General features: G+C 48.3%; 1 protein-coding gene across 1 annotated transcript in view; it reads right to left on the bottom strand.

Annotated features, from left to right (window-relative positions):
- The window catches only part of PADI4 (peptidyl arginine deiminase 4), a 39,068-nt gene extending 14,375 nt beyond the window's left edge, over window positions 1-24,693 (bottom strand). The window contains exons 1-6 of the mRNA XM_004425635.3: window positions 24,551-24,693; window positions 7,812-7,992; window positions 5,539-5,605; window positions 3,943-4,010; window positions 2,650-2,767; window positions 1,044-1,169 (exon numbers count right to left, since the gene is read on the bottom strand). Of these exons, the coding sequence (XP_004425692.2) occupies window positions 1,044-1,169; window positions 2,650-2,767; window positions 3,943-4,010; window positions 5,539-5,605; window positions 7,812-7,992; window positions 24,551-24,642 (652 nt within the window). The 5' untranslated portion in view covers window positions 24,643-24,693. The remainder of the gene's footprint in view (window positions 1-1,043; window positions 1,170-2,649; window positions 2,768-3,942; window positions 4,011-5,538; window positions 5,606-7,811; window positions 7,993-24,550) is intronic.
- Window positions 24,694-25,803: the final 1,110 nt, after the last annotated feature.

Raw genomic sequence — 25,803 nt, forward strand, 5'->3', positions numbered from 1 at the left:
CACTTTGGTCTAGAATGGAAGTGAGTCGGATCAAGTCGTACCTCTGCGCGAGACCCTCTGACGGCTCCCCCTTCTCCTTCGGACTAGAAGCCAGTCATTCCACGTCTCCCTGACCTGGTCCCTTCCCCTCTGCCGTTTCTTCCCCACCCTCATCTGCCGCCTCAACCCTCATGCACTGCACTCCAGCCGCACTGCCCCCCGTATCCCTCAAGTCCACAGGTCCCACCCCACCTCAGGGCCTTGGCACCTGCGGTACCCTCTGCCTAAAATGCCCTTCCCCGGGTGTCCGGTGGCTGTTCCCACAGCTCCTCCTACTCAAATGACACCTGAAGGGGGGGCCCTCCCTGACCGCCTTCTACCCACGCCCTGACTCCGCCCCCACTCGCACCCGCCGCTCCGCTGCCGCCTTCTGCACAGCATTTCACGCCATCTGACGCACTGGGTGTTTTGCTTAATTGTTTGACACATCGTCTCTCAGCCCACTGAGAAGAAAGCGACGTGAGTGCAGGGACTCTTACGTTCTTTGTCCCGTGCCCCGTCCCTAGAACTGAGCCTGGCTCTCAGCAGCAGCAGGTGCCCAGAAGCCGCTGAGAAGTTCTGACGTCTTTGATTTGCAGGATGTTGGAGAACAAATGATTACATAACACATGCAGCCACTTGCTTCCAAAAATCTCTGCAAACAAGAGTCCTGTGTGTGTGTGTGTGTGTGTGTGTGTGTGTGTGAGAGAGACAGAGACAGAGACAGAGAGACAGACACACAGAGAACAATTACAACAGTCCTCGGGAGGGGGGTTATTTCCTTCTCGGTGCTCACCAGCACCAGACAGCATCTCGTTTGTTTGTCTGCATTTTGTCTGTGTGTCCTTTCTAGAAGGTAGTGGGCAGAGATGTTGTGTATCTTGCTCACTGCTGTGTCCTCAGTTCTTAGAACCTGGCACACAGGAGGGGCTCAGGAATTATTAGCGGAAGCGGGTGTGAAGGCACTGGGCCCCGCCGGCGGGGGCAGGAAGGGAACACCCAGACAATGGCCAAGGATGACTCACGATTGGCATGGAACACCCTGACTTTGTCCATCTCCGATCTGGCCACGTGGAGCACCAGCTGATGCGTGGTGAAGAAGTCCCAGGGGGTCTTCGTGCTCAGGGTCACCAGGGACATGTCCTGCAGGTCTGGAACAAGAAGGGCATGGCCTGAGAAGCAGGCCCCTGAGACCCTGCCCCCTCCACTCCTCTCCCATCCCCTCCCCCTCCTCCTCCACCCCTTCCCCACCGCCCTTTACCATCACCTGGTTTTATTTTTTTTATGTTCTTTCTAGTATTTAAATGATGCTTTTCGTTTTGGAATTAAAGCTAAGCAAGTTTCTGGTCATCTCCCACTAGGATGAGCTTAGGATGTAAGCTCGGCAAAGCAGGGACCACATTTATCCTGTTCATGGCTCCACCCCAGCTCCTAGAACCTAGAAAACCTAGAAGCACCTAGAACAATCACTGGCACATGGCAAGTGCTTGATGGCTATTTGTGGAACGAGTGAGTGCAGAGGCTTCTCCCCTGGGCCTGTGTGAGAGGTGACCCAACCTGAACAGTGGCCGACAAAGGCGTGGGGAGAGCGAAGCTGACGACAGCCACGGGGTTGAGGGCACTGGGGTCGGCGAAGCTTGAACCCTGGACCTGGGTGAGCTTGGGGGGGTATTTCAGCTCTCGGTGCCAGTGTCCTCATCAGTGAACAAGGCTGGGAGTAGTGCCCACGCAGGGGGAAGAGTGAGGTCATATGTATGGATAGCTCATCCTAGTGCCCGGCGTCCTGGGAGTGCCCACAAAAGGTGCCGGCTATTTTGATTACCTCCGTGTGCCAGGCACCGGGTAGAAGCTGCCGCCTGGCACCAGGCCAGGCCAACTGCATGCAGCTTCAAACGCCTCCACTTCTGTGCAGTCCTAGCACCTCCCCGGGAAGGCCACAGCGCTGCCGCAGCCGGCCGACCTCACCCCCTCAGCACCCTCCTCCAGTGCAGGTGGGCAATGTGTCTTCCACCCCGGCCACACCTCAGAGGTGTGCCAGCAGAGACCTTGCACGTACAACCACCCTTGTGCCCCTAAACCTGCCCTGGGGTCGGGATGCTGGGTTCAAATCCTGAGCCTGTGACTTACTAGCGGTGCAACCTCGAGCAAATTACTTAACTTCCCCGTGCCTCAGTTTTCCCATCTGCAAAGTGGGGATGAGGACAGTACATATTTCTGAGCCTGTGTTGAAGGGTCAAATGAGTTAGTTCTGAAGTGGTCAGAGCAGGGCCCCACACATGGCAGGGGCTCGGGGCTGCTCCGACATGAGTTTCAGGCAGGAGTCAGGTTTTCATGTTGAATTATGTTGGGCCCCAGGTTTGACCCAAGAACAGAAGTTTGGGATGGGCAGGGGGCTGGGCCACAGAAACTGGGGCCTGAGGAAGTACTGGGAGACTCAGCGTTGGTCCCAGCTCTTCTCTGGCTGCTGTGTGTCCTTGGGTGGGCCACTCACCCTCTCAGGATCCCTGACCACTCCTTCTCCTATACAATGGACGTGTAACAAGAACACGCTTCCCCTGATTTCTGAGGGCTGAGGAGCAAGGGCTTTATAAAACCCAAACTTCTGCTCCCATTAGCTCTGTGGGTCTTTACCTTTGCTGTCAAGCATCTTGTCATCCTCGAAGTCCAAGGTGGAAGACATGGGATCGTCTTGGTCACAGTTCACCAGCAGGATGGCGCCTTGTCCACGAGGGCCCCAGGTCCAGGTCCTCTGCGGACACCCCGCAGGGATGGGGCGCGCTTAGGAACCTGTGTAGGTCCCCAACTCTCGGGGCCATCTCTCCCTAGCATCTCATTAGCCTCCCGTGGTTTACAGGTAACTCTTTGGTCCCAAGAGTGGATTTTTGCCTGCCCCCAAAGTCGTAAAGAAATTTACCAAAAATGCAATTCATCCACTTTAAAAAAGGAGCCCAAGACAGTAAAATTGATTTTAACAGCTTTTAAAAACTGTTGGATTGGCAAACCAAACTGGGCTAAATATTTGTGTCAAGATCCTGATCTTAATAGTTACTCTCATGTGAACTCTTAATTACGCGTTTACCAAAGAGTGCGCACTATTCTTAGCAGCCGGTTCCCCTCTGTCCAAAGATTAAAGCAAATGAAGCAGCCCCTCCCGGGAGGGAGGTAATCTCCATGATGTCTTCCGTTTGTAGCGGAGAGCAGAGTGTTCGCCCCCGGGGAATGACTGAGTTTTGGGTGGGACACTGGGATGGATTCCCCTGTAATTCTTCCCCCCACTTTTGACTGACCCCCTTAATTTGACAGGTTACCCCATTAATTTGACAGGTCACAGCCTCCTAAAGAGCACATCAGCAAAAAATTGTGCAGCTTTGGAGTTTCAGGGACATGCTGAGGCTCATCCACGGACCCCAGTGAAGACTACCCATCACCTGCACGCCTCACCTCTGCACAGCCCGCACCCTATCTTTCCAGAACACACATCCCCTGCCCCCACCTGGGTCCTTCCCTCCTCTATCTCCTGCCATTTCTTCCTTTGTCTATTCTTCACCCCTGGTGACCATGCAATCTCTCCCAGAGGCCGTTAAAGCCTGGGCTAGGGGATTTTTGAGCTAGAGTTGAGACCTGCCTGCAAATTTTCTTTCTGCTCTGTGTTAACTGGGAGACTCTGCAGCTCCCAGTTTGTAGGACAACACATTCTCTGGTGAAATCTAGTTTTGTAAAAGAGATGGGAGATATATAAACCAAAGTGGTAGTGGTGATTTTAATTTTCTTCTTTTTCTTGTTCTTCCTAAATTTTGTCTCTTTTACAGCGAACACGGGAACGGGTGAATAGACAGGCTGCCATTCACCCCCATCACCACAAGGGGGCGCCTGAGGAAAACTCTGGAGTTACAAGCAGCGGCATCCATCAAGATTGAGCCGTACCTTGTTCTCCCCGGCTCTGGTTGGCTTCACGTGGCCCGTGCGGGTAATGTCCGCGCTCAAGGAGATTTCTGAAATCCGGCGAGTAAGAGGAGAGGGTTGGCGAGGGTACAGAGTGGGGCACTCAGCCTGTCCCCAATGGACAATGCTTTCCCCAGGAGACTGTCTGCTCCAAGTCTTCTCTCCCTCCCCTTCAGAGTCGTCACAGGTTCAAAGCCCCACACCCCCACCGTGTCCCCCAAGAATAAGTCTGACTGCAATTCAAACAACAGAGTGGGGGCTTCTGACCACACCCATTCTCCTTTGGGGGGCCACGCCATGACCCTGATGCCAGCCATGCATGTCTGGACACCCCCAAGGGTTTCAGAAGGAATTCCCAGCCACCCCCATGGGATGTTTGGTGTGAAGCCCCTACAAGGACACCTTGCCAGGCTCTCAAAGGCCTCTGGCCCCAACTCCAGGCCCTGTGACCTTGGGTGGGGGACAGAGTGGTTACTCCAACCCCACCCGGGGCCTTCATTATGTGTATTGTGACTGCACCGGGGACAAATCATGGCAATAAACATACTCCGCTCTTTCCAAATGGCATGGCTAAGAAAACATATCTGTTTCTAAGTCCTTCTTCCCTCATCAGAACACGACTACACCATCATTCCAATAACTTAGGTCCCACAGAGTGATACAGCGACCTGTGAGCTCACAGTGTGACACTGACTGGATGACATTTTAACATATCCACATCCACACATCAGTGTCAGGCCAGAGTGGCATAGTGCTTGGTGGCCTGAACTTCTGGGCTCCTTCACTAACCAGATGTGTGATCTTGGCTAAGTCTGTTTACTGCTTGTGCCTCAGTTTTCTCATCTGTAAAATGGGATAATAATTGTACCAATTTCATTGCATTCTTGTAAGGTTTAAATGTCAAATCTTAGCGCAGGGCCTGGCATAGAGTATGTGCTATATTATTATTATTATTATTTAAATGTGTATTAATAAAATGAGTGTGTATTCATGAATGAAATTCATTAATGAAATGAAACCTGGAGGTTTCACATGCTTTTCATATATTTAATGCACACTTAAATAATAATTATATCATGATATTATTGTTCAAGATGAGGTCAAGTTAAAAAATATACTTTATTTGAAGAGGGATATTAAATAAATATGAGTTTAAGTAGATAGTTGATATGGCAAAAATGGTGAAGACTGGATGTAAATAACGGAATTTGGGGAACACTAGTCTATATTATTGTATAAGACTTTTTCTTATAAATATTTGAAGAGTCAAAAAGGTATAGAGACTCATATATTGAAAATCCATGTACTCACTTCCAAGCTGAGAAATAAATATTGAGATGTAAGTGAAGCTCCCTGCAAACACCCTCTCCCCAGTTGTCTTTCTTTGTGGTTCACTTACTGGGGGGGGGGGGGAATATTTGTGAACTACCAGATGTATGACTGCCTAGAAATTGTCCTTTTTCTCTGCTCAGTCTCAAGTAAGCTCCAGGGTGTAGTTTGTCCTGGAAAGATGCCTTGCAGAAGGGTGTGTGTGGAAGGGGTTGCGGGAGGAGCGCTCCAAGATCCAAGATCACTTACCAACCCCGGTGACATAGAGCAGGGCTTGGACCGGGTTAGTCGTGGGTCCGTAGTATGAAATCTGAACCTACAGGAAGCAGCAAACCACCAATGACTTCTCTTACTCATTCAACAAACACTAACTGGACCCCCGCTATGTGCCAGCTCAGGGCAGGATGCTGAGGAGACAACGATGGGCAAGAAGGGGTCCCAGCCTGTAAGGAGCATCCTAACTTGTGGGAGTGGAGGGGTAGCAAAACCTGCAAATGACCGTGATGCACAGAAGAGGGTCCTATGGGAGCCCGAGAATGGGGGGCTTACTCTGCCTGGTTGGTGTCAGGGAGGCACACTTTGAGGCAGATCTCGGGAGGGGAGTAGGAGTTCAGCAGCTGGAGACGTGGTGGAAGAGGCATTAGAGGGGGAGCGCTGGTTACAAGCCCCAGAAACCGGCTCCCACCAGCAGAAGGGATGGAGGAGACCCGAAGAACCAGACCTCGGAAACCTTGGCGCCCGAGCCCTGAGGGCATCTGGGGAGCAGGAGTTTTGAAGGGCCAGTGGTCTCATCAGGGGGCGCTGTTGAGATTCAGAAACCCCAACTCCCTCTGCCCGAGGTTGAAAATCCAGGAGAAAACGTCTGATTGGTCCAGCCTGGCCAGAGGCGGGCGGAGCATCAGGATTGACACTTCCGAGCAAAAAGGCGGAGGGAGTTCCCCAAAGCAAAACCAAAGAGCTGCCACCAGGAGAGGAGCTCTTGGGGGGGCGCACTGAGGTGTCCAGATCTGTCCTGTAGATAGTGGGGCTCCGGGGAGATGTCGCAGCCACCGCACCTCGTGTCTGGACCATCAGCCTCCTGACTGGGCTCCCTGCCCCAGTCTACTGCCCGGATCCAGTCAACCCGCTACACTGCAGCCGGTGGGGTCTTTCTAACACACAAATGTGGTCTTGTTACTCCCTGGGTGAAAGGTTCTCATTGGGTTCCAGTTGCTCTCAGAAAAGGAGGTCCCTGATGCCAAACCCTCTCATGTTGACTCCCTCTCTCCCCTACCTCCTTCTCCAGCCTCCTTTCTTGCCATACAGATCCTCCTCAGTTTCCCCAACATGCGTCTCAACCTCTCCTCATCCAGAGTGTGCGCACAGGCCACATCCCCTACATAGAACTCTCTCCCTCTCTTAGGCAGGTCATTCCTACTATTCTTCAACTTGCCACTTCTCCCAGGAAGTTTTCCCTGATTGCACCCTCCCTGACCTGCTTTGGTGCCCAAGCTCTGTGCTCCTACAGCAGGCAACAGCTCCGCCCCAGGGGAGAGCCTGCTTGGCCTGGCCTGCTGGGAGCAAGTGGTCATTGGCCCAGATCTCTGTGGGAACTCCAGGGGGGTCCTGTTGAGCCCATCTGCAGTCAAAGGGGGTACAGGGTGTTGAATGGTGGTCTCCACAAAGATATGTCTACATTCTAATCCCTGGAGCCTGTGAAGGTGAGTTTATTTGGGGAAGATCTTTGCAGACGTAATTAAGTTAAGGATCTTAAGATGAGATCATCCTGAATGGTCCAGGCAGGCCTTAGATCCAATGACAAGCGTCCTTCTAAGAGTGAGGCAGAGGGAGATTCAACAGATTGTGGAGGAAGCAATGTGACCACAGAGGCAGAGATTGGAGCGATGCGGCCACAAGTCTAGGAATGCCAATAGCCACCAGAAGCTGGAGGAGGCAACAAACTGAATCTCCCCGAGATGCTGCAGAGGGAGTGTAGCCCTGCCGACACCTTGATTTCAGACTTCTGTCCTCCATGACCGCGAGAGAATACATTTCTGTTGTTTTAAGCCAATGGTTTGTGGTAATTTGTTGCAGCAGCCACAGGAAACTAAATACACAGGCATGGACCAAAGTCTCCTGGGGCTGCTGGCAGCGGCCTCCACAGTGCTCACTACCATTTGTAGTTGTTTACCTGTGTATTATCTGATGCTCTCGCCCATAGGTCATAAGCCCCAGGAGGGTTGTAGCCTCACCTGTCTTGTTCATTTCTGTATCTCCAGTGCCTGGCAGTGTCTGGCATGTAGTAGGTGATCATGAAACATTTGCTGAATGAATGCATTTAATCAAAACCCTGACCTCCACGAACCCCTGGCATCGTCTGTGAGGATGCTATGGCTGGAACAAGCCATCGTGAGCTTTTCCAGAGAGAGGGAGGCTCTGTCAGGTCTGGGGCTGTGGGTCAATGTGAGACAGACTGAGTAGCTGACCTGCTAGGACTTGCTGACCTCCTCCCACACATCCCGCCCTACAGCTGCCACACTCACCTTCTGGTCACCTCTGCTACTGCTGGCAGTTGTCATCCTCAGGCGCACCTCCAGCCCCGGGTCCAGGGGCCACTTGGAGGAGCCTGTGGGATTCTTCTTGGCTGGAGGGCTGTGGGCAACATCTACAGCCACTCCTGGGGAGGCACTGATGCTGAAGGATGTGCAGCCCTTGGGGGCAGAGCTGTGGAAGAGACAGATGGGGAGGACAGAGAGACACAGTGAGGTGGGGCCTGGTCCACCACCGCTCTCACCAGCATTCTTGCTTTTCCCAACAAGTGTAAACACCAGATGGCAGCCAGTCTTCCCCTGACCGTGGGAGTAAGTACTGGGAGGTTGTCAGGAGGTAGCGAGAAACAAAAAGAAAATCCCCTGACCTGGAGGGCTTACACTTGCACTAGGAAAATAGCAGAGAGATGTGCACACCAAAGACACACACAGTGATGTGTGCATAGAGTGATGTGCACACCCAGAGGTTCACACTCCACAAATGTGCACACACAGGGTTGTGCGTATACAAAGAATCACACAGACTTCTGCTTCTGGAATTATGGAAGACCAGTACTCTGAGGGACCTTCCTCTTACAAAACAACTGGTTTATGATTAAAATATACTTGTTAAAGCACTGCTGAGATTGTGAGAAGTGAGAGAAATCTCCAAGGACTCCCTTTTCTGCGTGTGCACCCACACACACACCATAGTGGTTAAACTCAAGAACACCAAAGACAAAAAGAAGAGCTCAAAGGTATCCAGAAAGGAAAGTCAGATCACCTATAAAGGAACAACAAGTGGATTGAAAGCAGACTTCTCAACAGCAACAATGAAATCTAGAAAACAGTTGGATAACATCTTCAAAGTATTTTGAAAAAATTACTGTTAACTTAGAATTGTGTACCCAACAAAATTATATTTTGATAAAGACATTTCAAATGAAGAAAAACTGATATTTTAAAACCAACACACTTTCACCAAAGCAACTTCTAAAAACATACTTTAAGCAGAAGATATCTGATGCCAACAGCGTGGTCTGGGATGCAAGAAAGAATAGTGAGCAAATAAAATTGTAAATATTTTGGTAAATCTAAAAAAATATTGTCTGTATTTTTAAAAAGGTTATAAAAATACCAAAGTTGTGGGATTAAAAAAAGAGCAGACTAGGGGCCGGCCTGGTGGCATGGTAGTTAAGTTCACACACTCCACTTTGGGGGCCCGGGGCTCGCAGTTTTGGATCCCGGGCATGGACCAATGCACCGTTTATCAAGCCATGCTGTGGCGGCGTCCCATATAAAGTAGAGGAAGATGGGCACATATGTTAGCTCAGGGCCAAGATTCCTCAGCAAAAAAAGAGGAGAATTGGCAACGAATGTTAGCTCAGGGCTCATCTTCTTCACACAGACACACAGACACACACACACACACACACAAAAGAGCAGAATATAAATTGGGAGGGGTGATGAGAGTTGAAGTATTCTGAGCTCCTTCACGGAAGAGGGAATTAAGATAGTGTTTAATTTTAGATTTTATAGAGTTAAATTTTTATGATTAAAATGTAAAGGTATTCACCAAAAGAATAGAAATGGAGTTCATAAATTTCTACACATGCAGAAAATGCAATAATAAAAAAAGAACAGAAAAATTCCATTTGAAAAGACAAGGAAAGAACAAAAGTCAACATAGAAAAAAATAAAAAATAAAATAAAACTAAATAATAAATGGTAAAAACAAATCCAAATATATAAGTAGTCAAAATAAAAGTAAATGGATTAATGTTACTAGTTAAAGGAGAGTTTTGGATTAGATAAGCAAAGAAAATCCAACTGTGTGCTATTTACAAGAGACACAACTAAAATATGAGGATCCAGGAAAGATGAAGTTAAAAAAAAAGGAAAAACGATACACTAAGCCAGTACTAACCAAAAAGAGAGCTGGGTCGGTATATTAATATCAGACAAAATTAATTTTTATACCAAAAACACACTATTAGCAATAGAGAATTTCACAACCTAATAATATAAGGTTCAACTCATTGAGAAGACATTCTAAACTTGTATGCACCTAATAACATAGCCTCAATATATATATAAAGCAAAAATTGATAAAAATACAGAGAGAAATTGACAAATCCACCATAACAGTTGTAGATTTCAACTCTTCTTTCTCTATTAACAATAAATGAAGCAGATAAAAAATTAGTACCACCATTAACAAGCTTGATTTAGTGGACGTATATAGAATTCTGTGCCCCACGACGAGTGAGTATACATTTTCCCAAGCCGAGTGCACATGGATCACTGAAAAAAATTGACCATGTAATTGGCCATGAAGAAAGTTTCAACAAATGTTAAAGGATAGTAATATACAGTATAGGTAGCATATTCTTTGATCACAATGTAAGTTAGGAGTCACTAACATAAATTCTTAGGAGGCACTAACATAAAGTCCATTTTTAAAAGCTGTATACATTTGGAAATTTCAAAACCAGACTTCTAAATAACTGACAAGTCAAAGGATAATTAATGGAAATTAAATAATAACACTTAGAACTGAGCAATAATTTAAATATTACACTTCAAAACTTTTGGGGAGCTAAAGGTATTACATTGTGCTTTAAATGCCTATATCTTTAAACGGAAGAAGAAAGCTGAAAACTGAGTAAATAGAAAAAGAAAGTAGAAAGATAAAATAGAATGTAAACCCCTAAAATAAAGAAAATAAAGATGGCAGAAATCTGTGAAATAGAAGACAAGTAAATCAACAAAGCCAAAATAGATAAACCTCTGTCAAGATTGATCAAGGAAAAAAATAAGAAGGTAAAAGGAAGCATCACTACAGAAAAAAAGATTTTTTTTTTGTAGATGGTTGGTAAAAAGTAAATAAAGAACCCACAGCAAACATCATATTTAATAGTGAAAAATTTAAAACCATCCCTTTAAGATCAGGAACACGACAGAGATGCCCACTCTCACCACATATTTTCAACATTGTATAGGGGGTTCTAGCCACTGCAGTAAGAGAATAAAAAGTAAAAGGCATAATGACTGAAAAGTAAGAAAAAAACCTGCCAATATTTACAGACAATATGATTATCTACAAACTCCAAAAGAATGTACAGAGAAATTAAAAAGGAAACAGTAAGAGTTTAATAAGGTAGCTAGTCAGGTGGAGAAGCAAAAATCAATTGCATTTCTGTACATCAGCAGTAAATAGTTAGAAAACATAATTTTTAAAAAAAACAGATACAATTTTCATTAGGAAAAAGTATTGTAAAGTACCTAGGATAAATCTAACAAAAGATGCATAGGGCTTCTATGGAGAAAAATGATAAAATCTTATTGAAAGCAATTAGAGAAGACCCAAATTAATAGAAAGAAATACCACAAAAGTGGTTAGGAAGGCTTAATATCATAATGGTATGAATTCTCTCCAAATGGATTTATATGTTCAATGGAATTCCAGGGTTTTTCATGGAACTTGATAAATTGATTCCAAGATTTACATGGAACACCAAGGGGCTAAGGTAGTCAAAATACTCCGTAAGGAAAAGAAGCAAAAGTTGAGGGACTTTTTCTACCAGGTATGACTTACTGTAAAGCCGTGGATGGTGTTGTAATGGCTCAAGCAAAGACAAATGACAGATGCAACTTAAGAGAGATTCTGGTTGATCTATGACAGAAGAGGTCTTGCAGATAACTGGGGAAAGTGAAGAGTATGTAATAAATGATGCTAGGACAATCACACATCCATGTGGAAAATAATTAAGTTGGGAAAATAATTATATTGATCCCATCCTCACACCACATACAAAAATAAACTTCAGGCAGATTAAGGACTTAAATATGAAAGGCAGAACGTTGAATCATTTTTTTTAATAGATCTTATTTTTCAGGTTCACAGCAAAAATGAGAGGAAGGTACAGAGATTTCCCATATGTCTCCTGCCCCCACTCATGCATAGCCTTCCCCATTATCAATATCCTCCGCCAGAGTGATGCATTCATTACAATTGATGAACCTACATTGACACATAATGATCACCAAATGTCCATAGTTTACATTAGGGTTCACTCTTGGTGTTGTATATTTTATGGGTTTGAATAATGTATAATGTCATGTATCCACCATTACAGCACCATACAGAGTAGTTTCACTGCCATAAAAATCCTCTGTACTCCACCTATTCAGCCCTCCCTCCCCTTTAACCCTTGGCAACCACTGATCTTTTTACTGCCTCCATAGTTTTGCCTCTTCCAGAATGTCACGTAGTTGGAATCATACAGTATGTAACCTTTTCAGATTAGTTTCTTTCACCTGGTAATATGCATATAAGTTCCCTCCATGTCTTTTCATGGCTTGGTAGCTCATTTCTTTCTAGTACTGAACAATAGTCCATTATCTGGAGGTACCACAGTTTATTTATCCATTCATCTACTGAAGGACATCTTAGTTGTTTTCAATTTTTGGCAATTATAAATAAAGCTGCTATAAACATCCATGTGCAAGTTCTTGTGTGGGTGTAAGTTTTCAACTCCTTTGGGTAAATACCAAGGAGTATGACTGTGGGATCATACGTAAGAGTATGTTTGGTTTTGTAAGAAGCTGCCAAATTATCCTCCAAAGTGGCTGTACCAGTTTGCATTCCCACCAGCAATGAATGAGACTCCCCGATGTTCCGATGTTCCACATCCTCTCCAGCATTTGGTGGTGTTGGTGTTCTGGATTTTGGCCGTTGTAATATGTACGTAGTGACTTCTCATTGTTTTAATTTGCATTTCCCTGATGACATATGCTGTGGATCATCTTTTCCTAGGCTATTTGCCGTATGTATATCTTCTTTGGTGAGTTGTCTGTTAAGGTCTTTCGCCCATTTTTCAATCGGGTTGTTTGCTTTCTTACTATTGAGTTTTAAGAGTTCTTTGTGTATTTTGGATAACAGTCCTTTATGAGATATGCTTTTTGTAAATAGCTTCTCCCAGTCTGTGGCTTGTCTTTTCATTCTCTTGGCAGTGTCTTTTGCAGAGCAGAAATTTTTAATTTTAGTGAATCCAGCTTATCAATTCTTTCTTTTGTGGATTGTGCCTTTGGCATTTTACCTAAAAAGTTATTGCCAAACCGAAGATCATCTAGATTTTCTCCTATGTTATCTTCTAGGAGATTTTATAGTTTCACATTTTACATTTAGGTTTGTGATCTATTTTGAGGTAATTTTTTGTGAAGAATGTAAAGTCTGTGTCTAGATTCATTTTTTGGATATGGATGTCTTGTTGTTCCAGCACTATTTGTTGAAAACACTAGCTTTCCTCATTATGTTGTCTTTGCTTCTTTTTCAAAAATCAGTTGACTATTTCTGGGCTCTCTATTCTGTTCCTTTGATTTATTTGTCTATTCCTCCACAAATTCCACACTGTCTTGCTTACTATAGCTTTACAGTAAGTCTTGAAGTTGTGTAGTGTCAATCCTCCAACTTTGTTCTTTTCTTTCAATATTGTGTTGGCTATTCTGGTTTTTTTTTTTTTTTTTTGCCTCTCTATATAAACTTTAGAATCAATTTGTCGATATCCACAAAATGACTTGCTGAGATTTTGATCGGGATTGCAGTGAATCTATAGATCAAGTTGAGAAGAACTGACGTCTTTGACAATATTGAGTCTTCCTATCCATGAACATGGAATATCTCTCCATTTATTTACTTCTTCTTTGATATCTTTCATCAGAGTTTTGTAGTTTTTCTCATATAGATCTCACACATATTTTCCTATATTTATATCCAGGTATTTAATTTGGGGGGATGCGAATGTAAATGGTATTGTGTTTTTAGCTTCAAATTCTACCTGTTCATTGCTGGATATGGGAAAGTGATTGACTTTTGTATATTAACTTTGTATCCCGCAACCTTCCAATAATTACTTATTAGTTTCAGAAGTTTTTTTGTCAATTATTTTGGATTTTCTGCATAGATGTCCATGTCGTCTGTGAACAAAGCCAAGTTTCTTTCTTTCTTCCCAATTGGTATTCCTTTTATTTCTTTTTCTAGTCCTAAGCAGTAGCTAGGAATTTCAGTATGATGTTGAAAAGCAGTGGTGAGAGGGGCTATCTTTGCCTTGTTCCTGATCTTAGTGGGAAAGCTTCAAGTTTCTCACCATTAAGTGTGATATTAGCTGTAAGTCCTTTTTAGCTATTCTATCAAGTTGAGGAAGTCCCCCTCTATTCTTAGTTTACTGATTTTTCATCATGAATGGGTATCTGCATCTTTTAAAAGAACACGTCGGAGACATCTTTATGCCCTTTCTTAAACAAGGGACAAAAACAATAAGCAAGAAAGAAAAGATTGATAAATTCAACTAGGTGAAAATGAATAACTTCTGTTCATCAAAAGACTCTATAAAGTGAAAAGACAAACACAACCTAAGGAGAAATTCTTCACAGCATAAAACCAACGAAAGCTTAGCATCCAGAATATTTAAATATTAAATAACTTAGTAGAAAAAATGGGCAAAAGACATAAACAGGCATTCACATATAAAGAGGCAGTCCACCTCACTAATAAGAAAATGAAAATATCAAGGCCATCATGAGACAGGGTTTTACACCCCCATGGTTGGTGAAAATAACACTGTAGACTATATGGTTCAAAGGAAACTGACACACTGCTCATGGGAGTGTGAAGTTAACCATTTTGTAAACAAATTGGTGTTATCTTGTAAAGTCAAACATCAGCCCACCCCAAACCCAGTAATTCCACTCCTGGGCAGACATCCTTGAGAACCTCTTGCATGTGTGCACCAGAAGACGCATTTGAGGATGTTCAGAGCAGCCTTTTCTGTAAGAGTAAAATCTGCACAGACAGAGAAGGGCTAATAAGTTGGAGCAGATTCAGACTGTATGGAGACTCCCAAGAGTGGCAACTCTCACTCCATAAGTTCATGAAGACATGGATTTTATGGTTACATTTTCTATTTTTATTTTTTTCTCTTTTTTTAAATTTATTGAGGTAACATTTGTTTATAACATATAAATTTCAAGTGTACATCATTGTATTTCAATTTCTGTGTAGACTACATCATGTTCACCACCCAAAGACTTAATTGCCATCCATCACCATACACGTGTGCCCTGTCACTCCTTTCACCCTCCTCCCTCCCCCATCCTCACTTCCCCTCCCCCTCTGGTAACTAATCTAATCTCTATATTTATGTGTTTGTTGTTGTTTTTATCTTCTGCTTATGAATGAGATCATGTCTCCGTCTCACTTATTTCACTTAGCATAGTACCCTCAAGGTCCATCCCTGTTGTCGCAAATGGCAGGATTTCGTCTTTTAAATCTGAGTAGTATTCCATTGTGTGTATATACCACATCTTCTTGATCCATTCGTCCCTTGATGGACACTTAGGTTGCTTCCAAGTCTTGGCTATTGTGAATAATGCTGCAATGAACACAGGGGTGTAATAGCTTTTCCAGCCTAGCAGTGGAATGGCTGGATCTATTTTTATTTTTGGAATAAAATTCTTTGTCTCTATATCAAAAGCTCTGTGTATTCACTATAGAGAAATAGGAAAAAGCAGGAAGCGTATGTGGTAGGCAGACCTCTAAGATGTCCCCATCAATCCCGACCTCTGGCATTCCTGCCCTTGTGTGACTCCCTCCCCGAGTGTGGGAAGGACCTAGTGACTTCTTCTAACCAATGGAAAATGGCAAGAGTGGTGGGCTGTCACCTCCGGCATAAGGTTACAGAAGACTTTCCTGTTTCTCTCTCTCTGTCTGTCTCTCTCTCTCTCTCCTTCTTGGCTCGCTCACCTTGATGAAGCAAGCTGCCACATTGTGAGCTGTGGAGAGGCCCACATGGCGAGGAACTGAGGGAGGCTTCCTGCCAACTGCCAGAAGGGAACGGAGGCCCTCAGTCCATCAGCCCATGAGGAGCTGAATTCTGCCGACAACCACGTGAGAGAGCTTGGAGGCGGAACCTGCCCCAGTGGAGCCTTAACATGACTGTAGCTCTGCCGATGCCTGGATCACAGCCTTCGAGACCAAGAGGCCGAGGACCTAAGCCACACTGGATTCCGGCCCACAGAAGCTGCGAGATAACAAACGCCATTGTTTCGAGCCACTAAACTTGAGGGCAATTTGTTACACAGTGATGGACAACTAATACAGGATACAAAAGGCAAAAAGAAAGCAAGAGAGAGCGAGAAAGAAGGAAGAAGAAGAAGGAGGAGGAGGAGAAGGAGAGGGAGGGGGAGGGGAAAAAAGGAAGGAAGAAGGAAGGAAGGAAGGAAGGAAGGATGGAAGGGAAAGAGGGAGGGAGGGAGGGAGGAAGGAAGAAGGAAGGAAGGAAGGAAAGAAGGAAGGAAGGAAGGAGGGAAGGAAGGAGGAAGGAAGGAAGGATGGAAGGAAGGGAAGGAGGGAGGGAGGGAGGAAGGAAGAAGGAAGGAAGGAAGGAAGGAAGGAAGGAAGGAAGAAAGGAAGGAAGGAAGGAAGGAAGGAAGGAAGGAATTGCCTAGAAGAAAATGAAATCTTATCCCTTAGAGACGATCACTAACATTTTGATATTTTTCTTCCAGGAGACGAGTTTTTGAAGTAAGTTTTGAAGAACCAAAGAGATTTGAAGAGGATGAAAAAGAGAAAAACCTTCCCAACACTTTCCTAGCCTCTGTTCCCCTGACTTAATTTCGTCCGTCGTCCACCCCAGGTTGGGCCCTCGTTCCGTCCACGTGGAGTCAATTTCCAGTTCTTAAACTTCAGGGATGGTGAACACACAGAGCATTTCCTCTGCTCCAGGCACCGTTCAGGCTCTTTCCACACATCAACTTGCTCTGCTTTCACCACCAACCTGTAGGGTAGGTACTGCATGATGCCCATTTCAAAGGTGGGGAAACTGAGGCGCAGAGAGATGACGTCACTTTCCCAAGCTCAGCTTTAGGCGTCCTGCTTGTCTGCTTTGTGCCGGGGTTGAGGGGCCCCAGAGCCTCCTTTGTACAGCACCCTCCCCCTACCTTCTGTCCACACTCCAGTCAAACTGAATCCCTCACAGGTCCCCACACCCGCCCCACACGTTCTCATTTTCCGGGTTCTGCTTCTCGTCCGCCCCTCATCTGGAATGCCCCATTCTCTCAGAATCCAGTCCAGCCCCAAAGGCCCATCTCGAGGGGACCTCCACCATCGATTCCTTCCCCCATCTCTCCAACAAGAGGGATTTCTTCCTCAAAAAGAGATTTCCCCTCTGTGGCAGGCAGAAAATGGTCCCCCCAAAAAGACTACATCCTAATCCCTCAAACCTGTACAGATGTTACCTTACACGGAAAAGAGGACTTGCAAATATGATTAAGTTAAGGATCTTGAGATGGGGAGGCTACCCCGGATTATTCCTCTGGTCCCAGTGTAACCACAAGGGTCTTTGTAAGAGGGAGGCGGGAGGGTGAGAGTGAGAGAAGATGTGATGATGGAAGCAGAGGCCAGAGGGAGGCCACTGCTGGAAGGCGCCACGAGCCAAGGAGTGCAGGCAGCCTCTAGAGGATGCAAGAGGCAAGGAACGGATTCTCCCCTAGAGCCGCCAGAAGGAACACAGCCCTGCCGACAGCTTGATTTTAGCTCCATGCGTTTAACCCTGTGAGGCCCATTTTTGAACTTCTGATCTCCAGAACGGTAAGAGATTACATTTGTGTTATTTTAAACAGCTAAGTGTGTGTAATTTGTTCCAGCAACCGTGGGAAACCGATACACCCTTCCTTTCTGTGCCTCTTTCACAGAAGTTCCCTCCTTCTCCCTTAGATAAAACCCTGCCTTCTCGAGTGATGTGATAGCTGGGTTCCAGAAAGGTGGAAGGTAATTAAAAAACAGTGGAACTAAAATCAATTTCCTGATAAGACATAAGATAAAGCAAGTGACAAATTCTAGCAGATTTAAAAAGTCAGCCATGCCAATCTTTGCCTTACCATGAGCATATTTTTCTTGCAGCGACATATATATGAATATATATAAAAATGTTTTTTCGTATCTCAAACAGAAAAAATCACTAGGAAGGCAAGACATTAGCTCACAACCTGTAGCCACATTATTCTCCTCCGTCTCTGTCCAAGTATTCAGCAGAATTCCCTTTGCTGCCCTCTGTGACGTTTCCGGCTTGGCGCCTTCTCCGTCCTGATGGCATTACCCAAATTATCTTGACTTCCACTGAGGGGAAGCCCAGCATGTCCCTCCATTTTCACAGTCATCCTATGGGTGGGGTATTGTTATGACTACTTTACAGATGAGGAAACTGAGGCTCAGAGGGGCAAAGTGTTCAAGTCACAGGGCTGATAATGGCAGGTCCGGGTCCCCTGGCAGCCCAGCTGATGTCATTTCCACCACGTCATGACTGTTTCTTTCTCTGCATTCGCCTCATCCTGCTGTGCCCAGGGTTTACAACGTGTAGACATTTACAAATGTCACGGTGTCCCCATCTGAGAGCCACAGACGAGTGGCTGGGAATGTGTTAGAAATGCAGGTTCTTGGGCCTCCCCCAGACCTACTGAATTGGAAACTCTTGGAGTGGGGCCCAGACCTCTGTGTGTTAACACACCTTCCAGGTGATTCTGATGCACACTTGAGTGTGAGAACCACTGCCACAGAAGGTGCTAGGACAAAATTGTTGAATTACCCTGAATTTGGCTGGAATCTGAGGGAACCATGATATGACGCACAGGGCAGCATAAATAAAGCATTACGTCCAGGGTACACGCTGTTATTGCCATTTTCTTATCAGGAAAAGCCACAGAAGTGGGTGGAATCATTCCGGAGTTAACAGACTTGCTGGGCTGGATGAGAGGAATGCTCAGGTTTGTTGCTTGAGGCACCAAGAGGTGAGGAAGCTGGAAGGTGGTGGGGCAGGGAGCAGGAGCAGAGGATCTGAGTGTTCAGGTCAACAGTTGGGACTCGATACAGTGGACAATGGGGAGCCAGGGTGGGTTCTGGAGGGAGGGAGGGGCAGAATCACACGACATCAGTGGAAGCTCAGAACTGTATGGAAGAAACTTGGACCTGGGGGGGATGGGAGGTGAGGAGATGGTCTTGAAATTCTCTCGAATGATTCACGGCTGATTGAGCAAGGCCCAGGAGGAGGTGGGAAAGGGGAAGCCAGGGTCCTGATTAGAGAGTGGAGGAGACAGAGAAGCAAGAAACAGACAGACTGGCTTCCAACCTCGTTCCCACCACTGACAACCTGCATACCCTTGAGCAATAAAGCGTGGATTCCTCTTCTAACAGACACAGCGATGTATCACGGGTGATATAAGCAACCGTTGCAAGAGCTGCCGTTTATTATTGACTCTGTGCTCGGCACCATGTTAACCACTGTGCACACATCTCCACAGCAACCCTGTGAAGTAGGGACTTTAAGTGTTCCCCTTTTACAGATAAGGAAACTGAGGCTGGGGAGAATGAGCGCTCTGCTATTCATTGAGAGCTGGTATGAGCCTGGTCTTTCACGCATTGTCCCGGTGAGCATTCAGGGCAGCCCTGCGAGGCAGTGTCCCTCTCCCCATCTCACAGACAAGACACGGAGGCTCTGCCCGGGTCACAGCCACACAGCTCAGGAGTGGCGGAGCTGAGATGGCGACCAGAACTCTGCTTCGGCCATAACATCACGCCAAAATGCACCCACGGTCAGGAGCCCGGAGCTGGGCGGGGGCATCACTGTCGTTAGTGGAAACGAGGAGGGCAGGCTGGTCATCAGAACCAGGAAAGAGCAGTGGTCAGGCTGGCTGTGTTTTCAATGAGTCAGCCAGGTGGAGGCAGCGGTGGCTGGGGGCCAAGAGGGGGGGTCAGGGCGGAGCTGCAGTCAGGGAGTCGCCCAGGGCCAGGCGACAGGTGCAGCCCCGAGGGCTCTAGGTCACTGGGGGAGGGGTGTGGGCTGAGGGGAGTGGTGGGGAGGGACTGGGCTGCTGAGGGTCGAGGGAGGGGCCCCCGAATGGGAGCCCAGCTTTGCCCCTACCTCCTTCCACGACCCCAGGGTTCCCTCACCTGAAAATGGGAGGAAGAAGTCCTCCTTCCCAAGGCTACAAGGGAAGGTATCCAAAAAGGATAAGGCCCGCAGCAGGCACCAATTTCTGGAAAGTTCTCTCTCTTTTTCTTTCTCTCTCCCTTCCATTGAATACGCACCACACTCGGGGGCAGCAATGTTTGACCGGAGGAGGCAGTGGGAGGTCCCTCCTGAAGGACTGTGGAAACGAGACGGCCGTGCCCCAGTGGCATGAGGTGTGGGGAGCCCCCTGTCTGGGTGAGGGATGGTAATGGCTGACAACACGATGGTCAAGTGTTTTTGAGTATGTTTTCTCTCTGTCTTGCCTTTGCCCTCTCTCTCTCCCTCCTTCCCTCCTTCTCTCTGCTGTTGCAAAAAGATTTCGAGGTAACTGAGTGCCTACTATGCTCCAGGCACTACAGAGGGCACAAAGATGAATAAGACCCTTCCCAGTGCTCTACTTTCTTTCATTCATTCAACAAACACTTAAAAAGCATGTACTATGGGCCAGGCACAGTCCTCCCTTAAAGAACACCTTCATTCATTCAGTCAATCGGCACACACTCACTCATCCCGCGCTGTGTGCCAGACATCGAGCTGGGGGACCGACGTGGGTAGGACAAGCTTTGTGGTCCCAGAGGCTCCCGGCTAGGAGGACATGATTTCCTCAGCCAGAGGATCCGGGGTCCAGTTCTGGGCTCCCCCAAGTCCTCCTTGACAAGGACACGGTTCCACATCTGCTAAACCCTAGCAATAGGTGTCCCAGCCTGTCCTCCTTGGTGCAGGCACTGGCTTTCCCACCTGCTTCCAGCCTGGTCCCCACACAGCGGGGGCAAGTGAGCAGGATGGCTGGGTTGTCGTTCCCCAGGGGGCACTGACCCAGGCCTCGGCGCACTAACTCCCTGGGTTGGGGAGACAGCCAGGGTCAGCGTGGACAGAGTGTACAAACTATGCCTCCCACCATGTCACACAGCTCAGAGGCCAGTCTGTCTACACCAGCTGGCCAGGCCACAGCATGTGCTTGTGGTTGTGGAGTTTCTAGCCAGTTGGAGCCGTTTTGGATCCTGCCGGGGTTGCAGGGGCTCAGCTGCCCACAGGAAACCCTTGTAGGCCAGCCCGGGAGCAGCAGGCAGCCTCGAAGGGCTGGAGGGTGGCGACGAGCTTGGTGACCTAGGCCTAGCCCCCGACCCTCCCGGGTCTCAGTTTCCTCCTCCGCAAAGTAAGAATGACAGCTACACGCTTCCTAGGTGGTTTGGAGGGCCCACATGCGGTAACCACTCAGCATACGGTACTAGGAAACAACAGAAATGAAGGATGCTCAGCCTGTGCTGGAGGAGAGGTCACGACTGAAGTTTAACCAGGTGCCTTTCTGCTCGATTACACACCTACCTGACCAAACCAAAACTTAAGACAGGCCCTTGTTTCTCTGCCAAAGCCTGGAGGCTCCTTCTCTGCTCCGTGCACAGCTCTTTGCCTTCATGCCCACACAGCCGCCCAGAAAGGCCTCCCCAGCTGCCCAGGGGCTGCGGCCGGAGGCGGGGGACGGGAGAGGGACACACTGCGCGCCTGGTACAACAGGAAAATGAACAAGGGCTCAGAGAACAGTAGAAAGACAGAGATTTGGGGCCAATGGCACCCAGCACTGGCCCGTGGTGCTGTCCGCCTCGGCTTGCTCTGCCCCGTGTGGCTTCCCTGCCAGCAGCGGGGAGAAGGGCGCAGACAGGTGGGTCTGCCACCTGCCGGGGCTTGATAGCCACCATCTCCAGGCCTCACAGCCACCCTCTCTGCCGGATGGGGAAACTGAGGCTCGGAGAGGTGAGGCCCAGCTGGGAAGTGACCCCACTGGGATTTGAATTTAGGACGTGGGTTCTTCCCTTTGGCTGTTTTCCAGACCCTCTCAGATCCCAAACAAGGAACTTTCATAAGCATATGGGAGTTTTCACTGTGTGTGTGTGTGTGTGTGTGTGTGTGTGTGTGTGTGTTTTGTGGGGCACCCAGGTGTGTGTTATTATAAGACAATCCAGAGCTGAATCTTCTTGTAACTTCCGACAGCCTCTGCAGAGGCGGCACTGAGAACCTGAGTCCCAGACAAGTGACATCATTGCCATCCTTCCTCCAACTCCTGCATCCAGTGTTTCTTTACCAGGGACCAGTAGTCGGGCAGTACTCAGTGCCCTCAGCACCCTCCCACCCAGTGGCACATGCAGTCCTACAGGAAAGAGGGACCACTCCCCCAGATCCTCGGCATGCATTTTATAATTTAATCCTTGCCACAACCCAGCAGGGTGGGTGTTAATTCTCCCATTTTACAGGTGGGTAAACTGAGGGTCAGAGACACTAACAGACTTGCCCATGCTCCTTGCTGTCACACTAAGTGGTCCCTGGGAGGAAGAGGAGAAGCCCACTGTTGGCAGCTTCAGAGCGCCCACTGTCTTCTGTGGTTGGCGCCTCCTGGACTCCCCCCCCCACCCCCCATTTCTGGGCCTTTCCCAAGCCGTATGGAGGCTGCATGAGCTCCGCCAACCGGGCAGCAGTGACCAGTGTGGCCAACCCCACAGCACTCAGTGGCAGTGCGTGCTGGGGAGGCGGAGTGGGTTTAGGGTCAGACTCCTTTAATTTGTGTTCAAGTCTCCTTTATTTGCATGACCTTTGGTAAGTGTTTTCATCTCTCCAAGCCTCAGTTTACTCGGCTCTAAAGTGGGCATGATGACAGTGTTTACCCTGCAGGGTTTCTGCGAGGATTAGAAACCATGGACAGAAGGGCCTGGCATATGGTAGCCGGGGTCAGGATACCGCCCTGACCTCAGCCACAGGCCCACAGAGAGCCCTCAGCGGGTTTCAACATGCATCTCAGGTCAGCGGAATTTTGTTTGAATACAATCAATGTATTTCCCATTGAGCACGGAAAGTGCTTTCCAAACTGGGAACGAAAATCACAAGCAGAGTTTGTGAGCGCAGCTCTGGAAAGGCGCCCATGCTCCTGTGGTCTGTTCCCACCTGTACATCCCCATTTCTAACCCCTGGGCGCTCTGAGCCCAGCGGCAGACTGCACGGCTGGCGCAAATGTGTGGAGGCATGCATGTGCTGCCAGGGGGTCAAGGAGGCCGTGCTGGGGGGGGGGGGTGCCCACCCCATCTGTGTTTTCGGGAGAGAATTCAGGCCGCAGTGAGGGTGGTGGCTGTACAGGAGACAGGACAAAGGCGCTGGCCAGGACGGCTGTGAAGGACAGGTAAGGAATGATGGGAAGGGCTGGTCCAGGGACTGGTGGGGAGAGGGGAAGATTTGAATCCTGGCTCCCCCACCTACTAGCTGTGTGGCTTCAGGTGGGTTACTTAACCTCTCAGAGCCTCAGTCTCCCCTTCTGTAAAATGGGGATAACAGCACTGCCTGCCTCATAGGCCGTTGAATGAGTGTGATATAAACCTCAGCCATCATTATGTGAGCCGTTGGGGGGTTGAATGCAGGGCTCAGTGTCTCCCTGAGGCAGGAGCTCGCTCCCAGAGGAGTCGGGGGCCTCAGAGGACGTCAGGCCATCTCTTTTTCCTTTGCTCTTCAACCTCTCATTCTCCTGCCTCCCCTCCATGTCCCGGGAGGCCACCCACACATTTTTTTTTTTTTTAAATAATTTTATTTATTTATTTTTTCCCCCAAAGCCCCAGTAGATAGTTGTATGTCATAGCTGCACATCCTTCTAGTTGCTGTATGTGGGACGCGGCCTCAGCATGGCGGGAGAAGCGGTGCGTCGGTGCGCGCCCGGGATCCGACCCTGGGCCGCCAGCAGCGGAGCGCGTGCACTTAACCGCTAAGCCACGGGGCCGGCCCATCCACCCACACATTTACTGCTGTTCTCCCAGGTTCAAGCAGGGAGTGACACTTTCAAGGAAATGTCTCAGATGCTCCTGTGGGAGCCATTTGAGGACCACAGATGCTCAGCCTGGGATGGAGGAAGCCAGTGACTGCCACTACTGTTACTGACAACAACAATAATGCCAACCATGCACACTCACCGAGTTTTCCTAAACTTTCTTGTTTAACCAGAGCCTGACGCAAGGCTCAGCTCATGATAGGTATTCAATTGGTATTTGTTGAATGGAATGAATGAATGAAAAACTACCAGGGATATGCCCAGCACCATGGAAGGTACTTAATAAACGTTTTCATGGTTATTCACATTTAATTCCTATAATACACAATGAAGTGGATATTATCCCCATTCCACAGATGAGGAAACTGAGGCTCAGTTGCCCAGGGCCACCCAGCTAGCCAACAGCAGGGCCAGGTTTCCCACCTCGGCCTCTCCCACGCCAGAGCCTGTCTTGTTATTACGGACCCCCAGAGGGAGGCTTGGCTGAGAGGTGTGGGCTAACAACTGCACAGTGAGCCAGGTATGGGTTGTGAAGTCCAGGTCTAGCCTTGCTTCCAGGGCACACTTGCTGTGTGACCCCAGGCAAGTCACAGACCCTCTCTGAGCTTCCATTGCTTCAATGGTGAAAGGAGGTGGTCCTGTTAGCCCTTAATAATTCATTTGTGGTGAGGCCCTGGGGAACCCCCACTTGTACATGGCCAAGAATCCACTGCCCTGAGTCCAGGCCTGTCCCAGCGCCACTCGCGTCTTCTCTCTCCAGCTTCTCTCCTGGCAGCGGCTACAGAGGCTGGAGCCAGAAGTCTAAGCCAACCACACATCCTGTGTCAGCAGAACCTGCTCATCCAGCATCACCAGACCTGCGCCACCCCAGAATGTCCCCCACTCACCCATAGACATCCAGCTGAGTCTCGGTGCCCAGCACACACACGGCATAGGTGGGCTGCTCTGGGGCCACATGGATCACTGTCCCCTGGGCCATGGTTCAGCCAGCTCGTCCCTCCGGCTACAGGAAGCCCCTGGGCTGGTTCCTTTATACCACCCAGCGGAAGCCATGAGTCAACCACGGTGGTTTGTGGCTGGAGGCTCAGCCCCTCCCCACTCAGGTCCTGGGGCGCGATGCTCAGCCCCTCCTGAGCCCTGCACCTGCCCCTCGGGCCCGTATGGGTGCTGAATCCAGAATCAGTGGCAGGCTGGCTCTGTCAGTTTACTGGGACGGGCAGCGCTCAGGAAGCCTGGGAGTGGAGGGTGCAGGTCTGAGTCCTCACACCCATAGTGCCATCCATACCTGGGGCCATGAACACCTGGATTGACCCCACCTTGCCTAACGATGCCAAACAAGGGCAGCAGAGAGGAGAAGGTGAGAAAAACAGGGAGGTTGGGAGATTTTAGGCAAGAGGTCACAGCCCGGGCTACACAAAGACTCACCTGGGTTGGGATAAATCTCCCCAGGCTGGGTCACCCATGGGACAGCTCACCCTTCTGGGGTATTTTCTGTGTGCTGGGCACCTGTCTCTGCACTTCACAGGGAATAACTCATGAAGACAAGCCTGTGAAGGAGGAACTATTATAATTCCCTCATCTCATTCTCATAGCATCTCCTGGAGGTCAGTACCATTCTTATTCCCATTTTACAGATGAAGAAACTGAGGCACAGAGAGGTTACACAGCTAGAAAGTGGGAGAGCCAGGATGTGAACCAAAGGTATTCTGCTCCAGAGTACAAGATTTATCAGCTGCCTGTCCAGACTTTATTACATCTACCACTCACTATAATACAGGGATACATGGGTTTATTATCACGACTCATTTTATGGAAGGGAAAATAGAGGCTCCGAGAAGAAAGGCGATTTGCCCAAGGTGCCGTAGCTGGTGTGTGGTGGCGCCGGAAAGGGAAGGCGGCTTCCTGACCTGGGAGCCGGTGCCCCCTGACGCTCCAAGATGCCTGCCTCTTGTGGGGCCTCTGGGTGACAGCACAGGTGGGGCCACACCTGCCGTGGGGACACTCACTCAGCCACAGAGCTGGGGTTGCACCTGGGCTGTGGGTGCCAGGCTCTCCCTGCTAGTGGGGTGATGGGTGAGGGAACACCCAGAGGAGGCACGCATGGGAATCTGGGGTGAGAAGAGTGTGTTTGGAGGGGTCG

This window comes from Ceratotherium simum, chromosome 22 (assembly GCF_057802395.1).
Source record: "Ceratotherium simum simum isolate JZ-2026a chromosome 22, ASM5780239v1, whole genome shotgun sequence".
Classification (NCBI taxonomy): domain Eukaryota; kingdom Metazoa; phylum Chordata; class Mammalia; order Perissodactyla; family Rhinocerotidae; genus Ceratotherium; species Ceratotherium simum.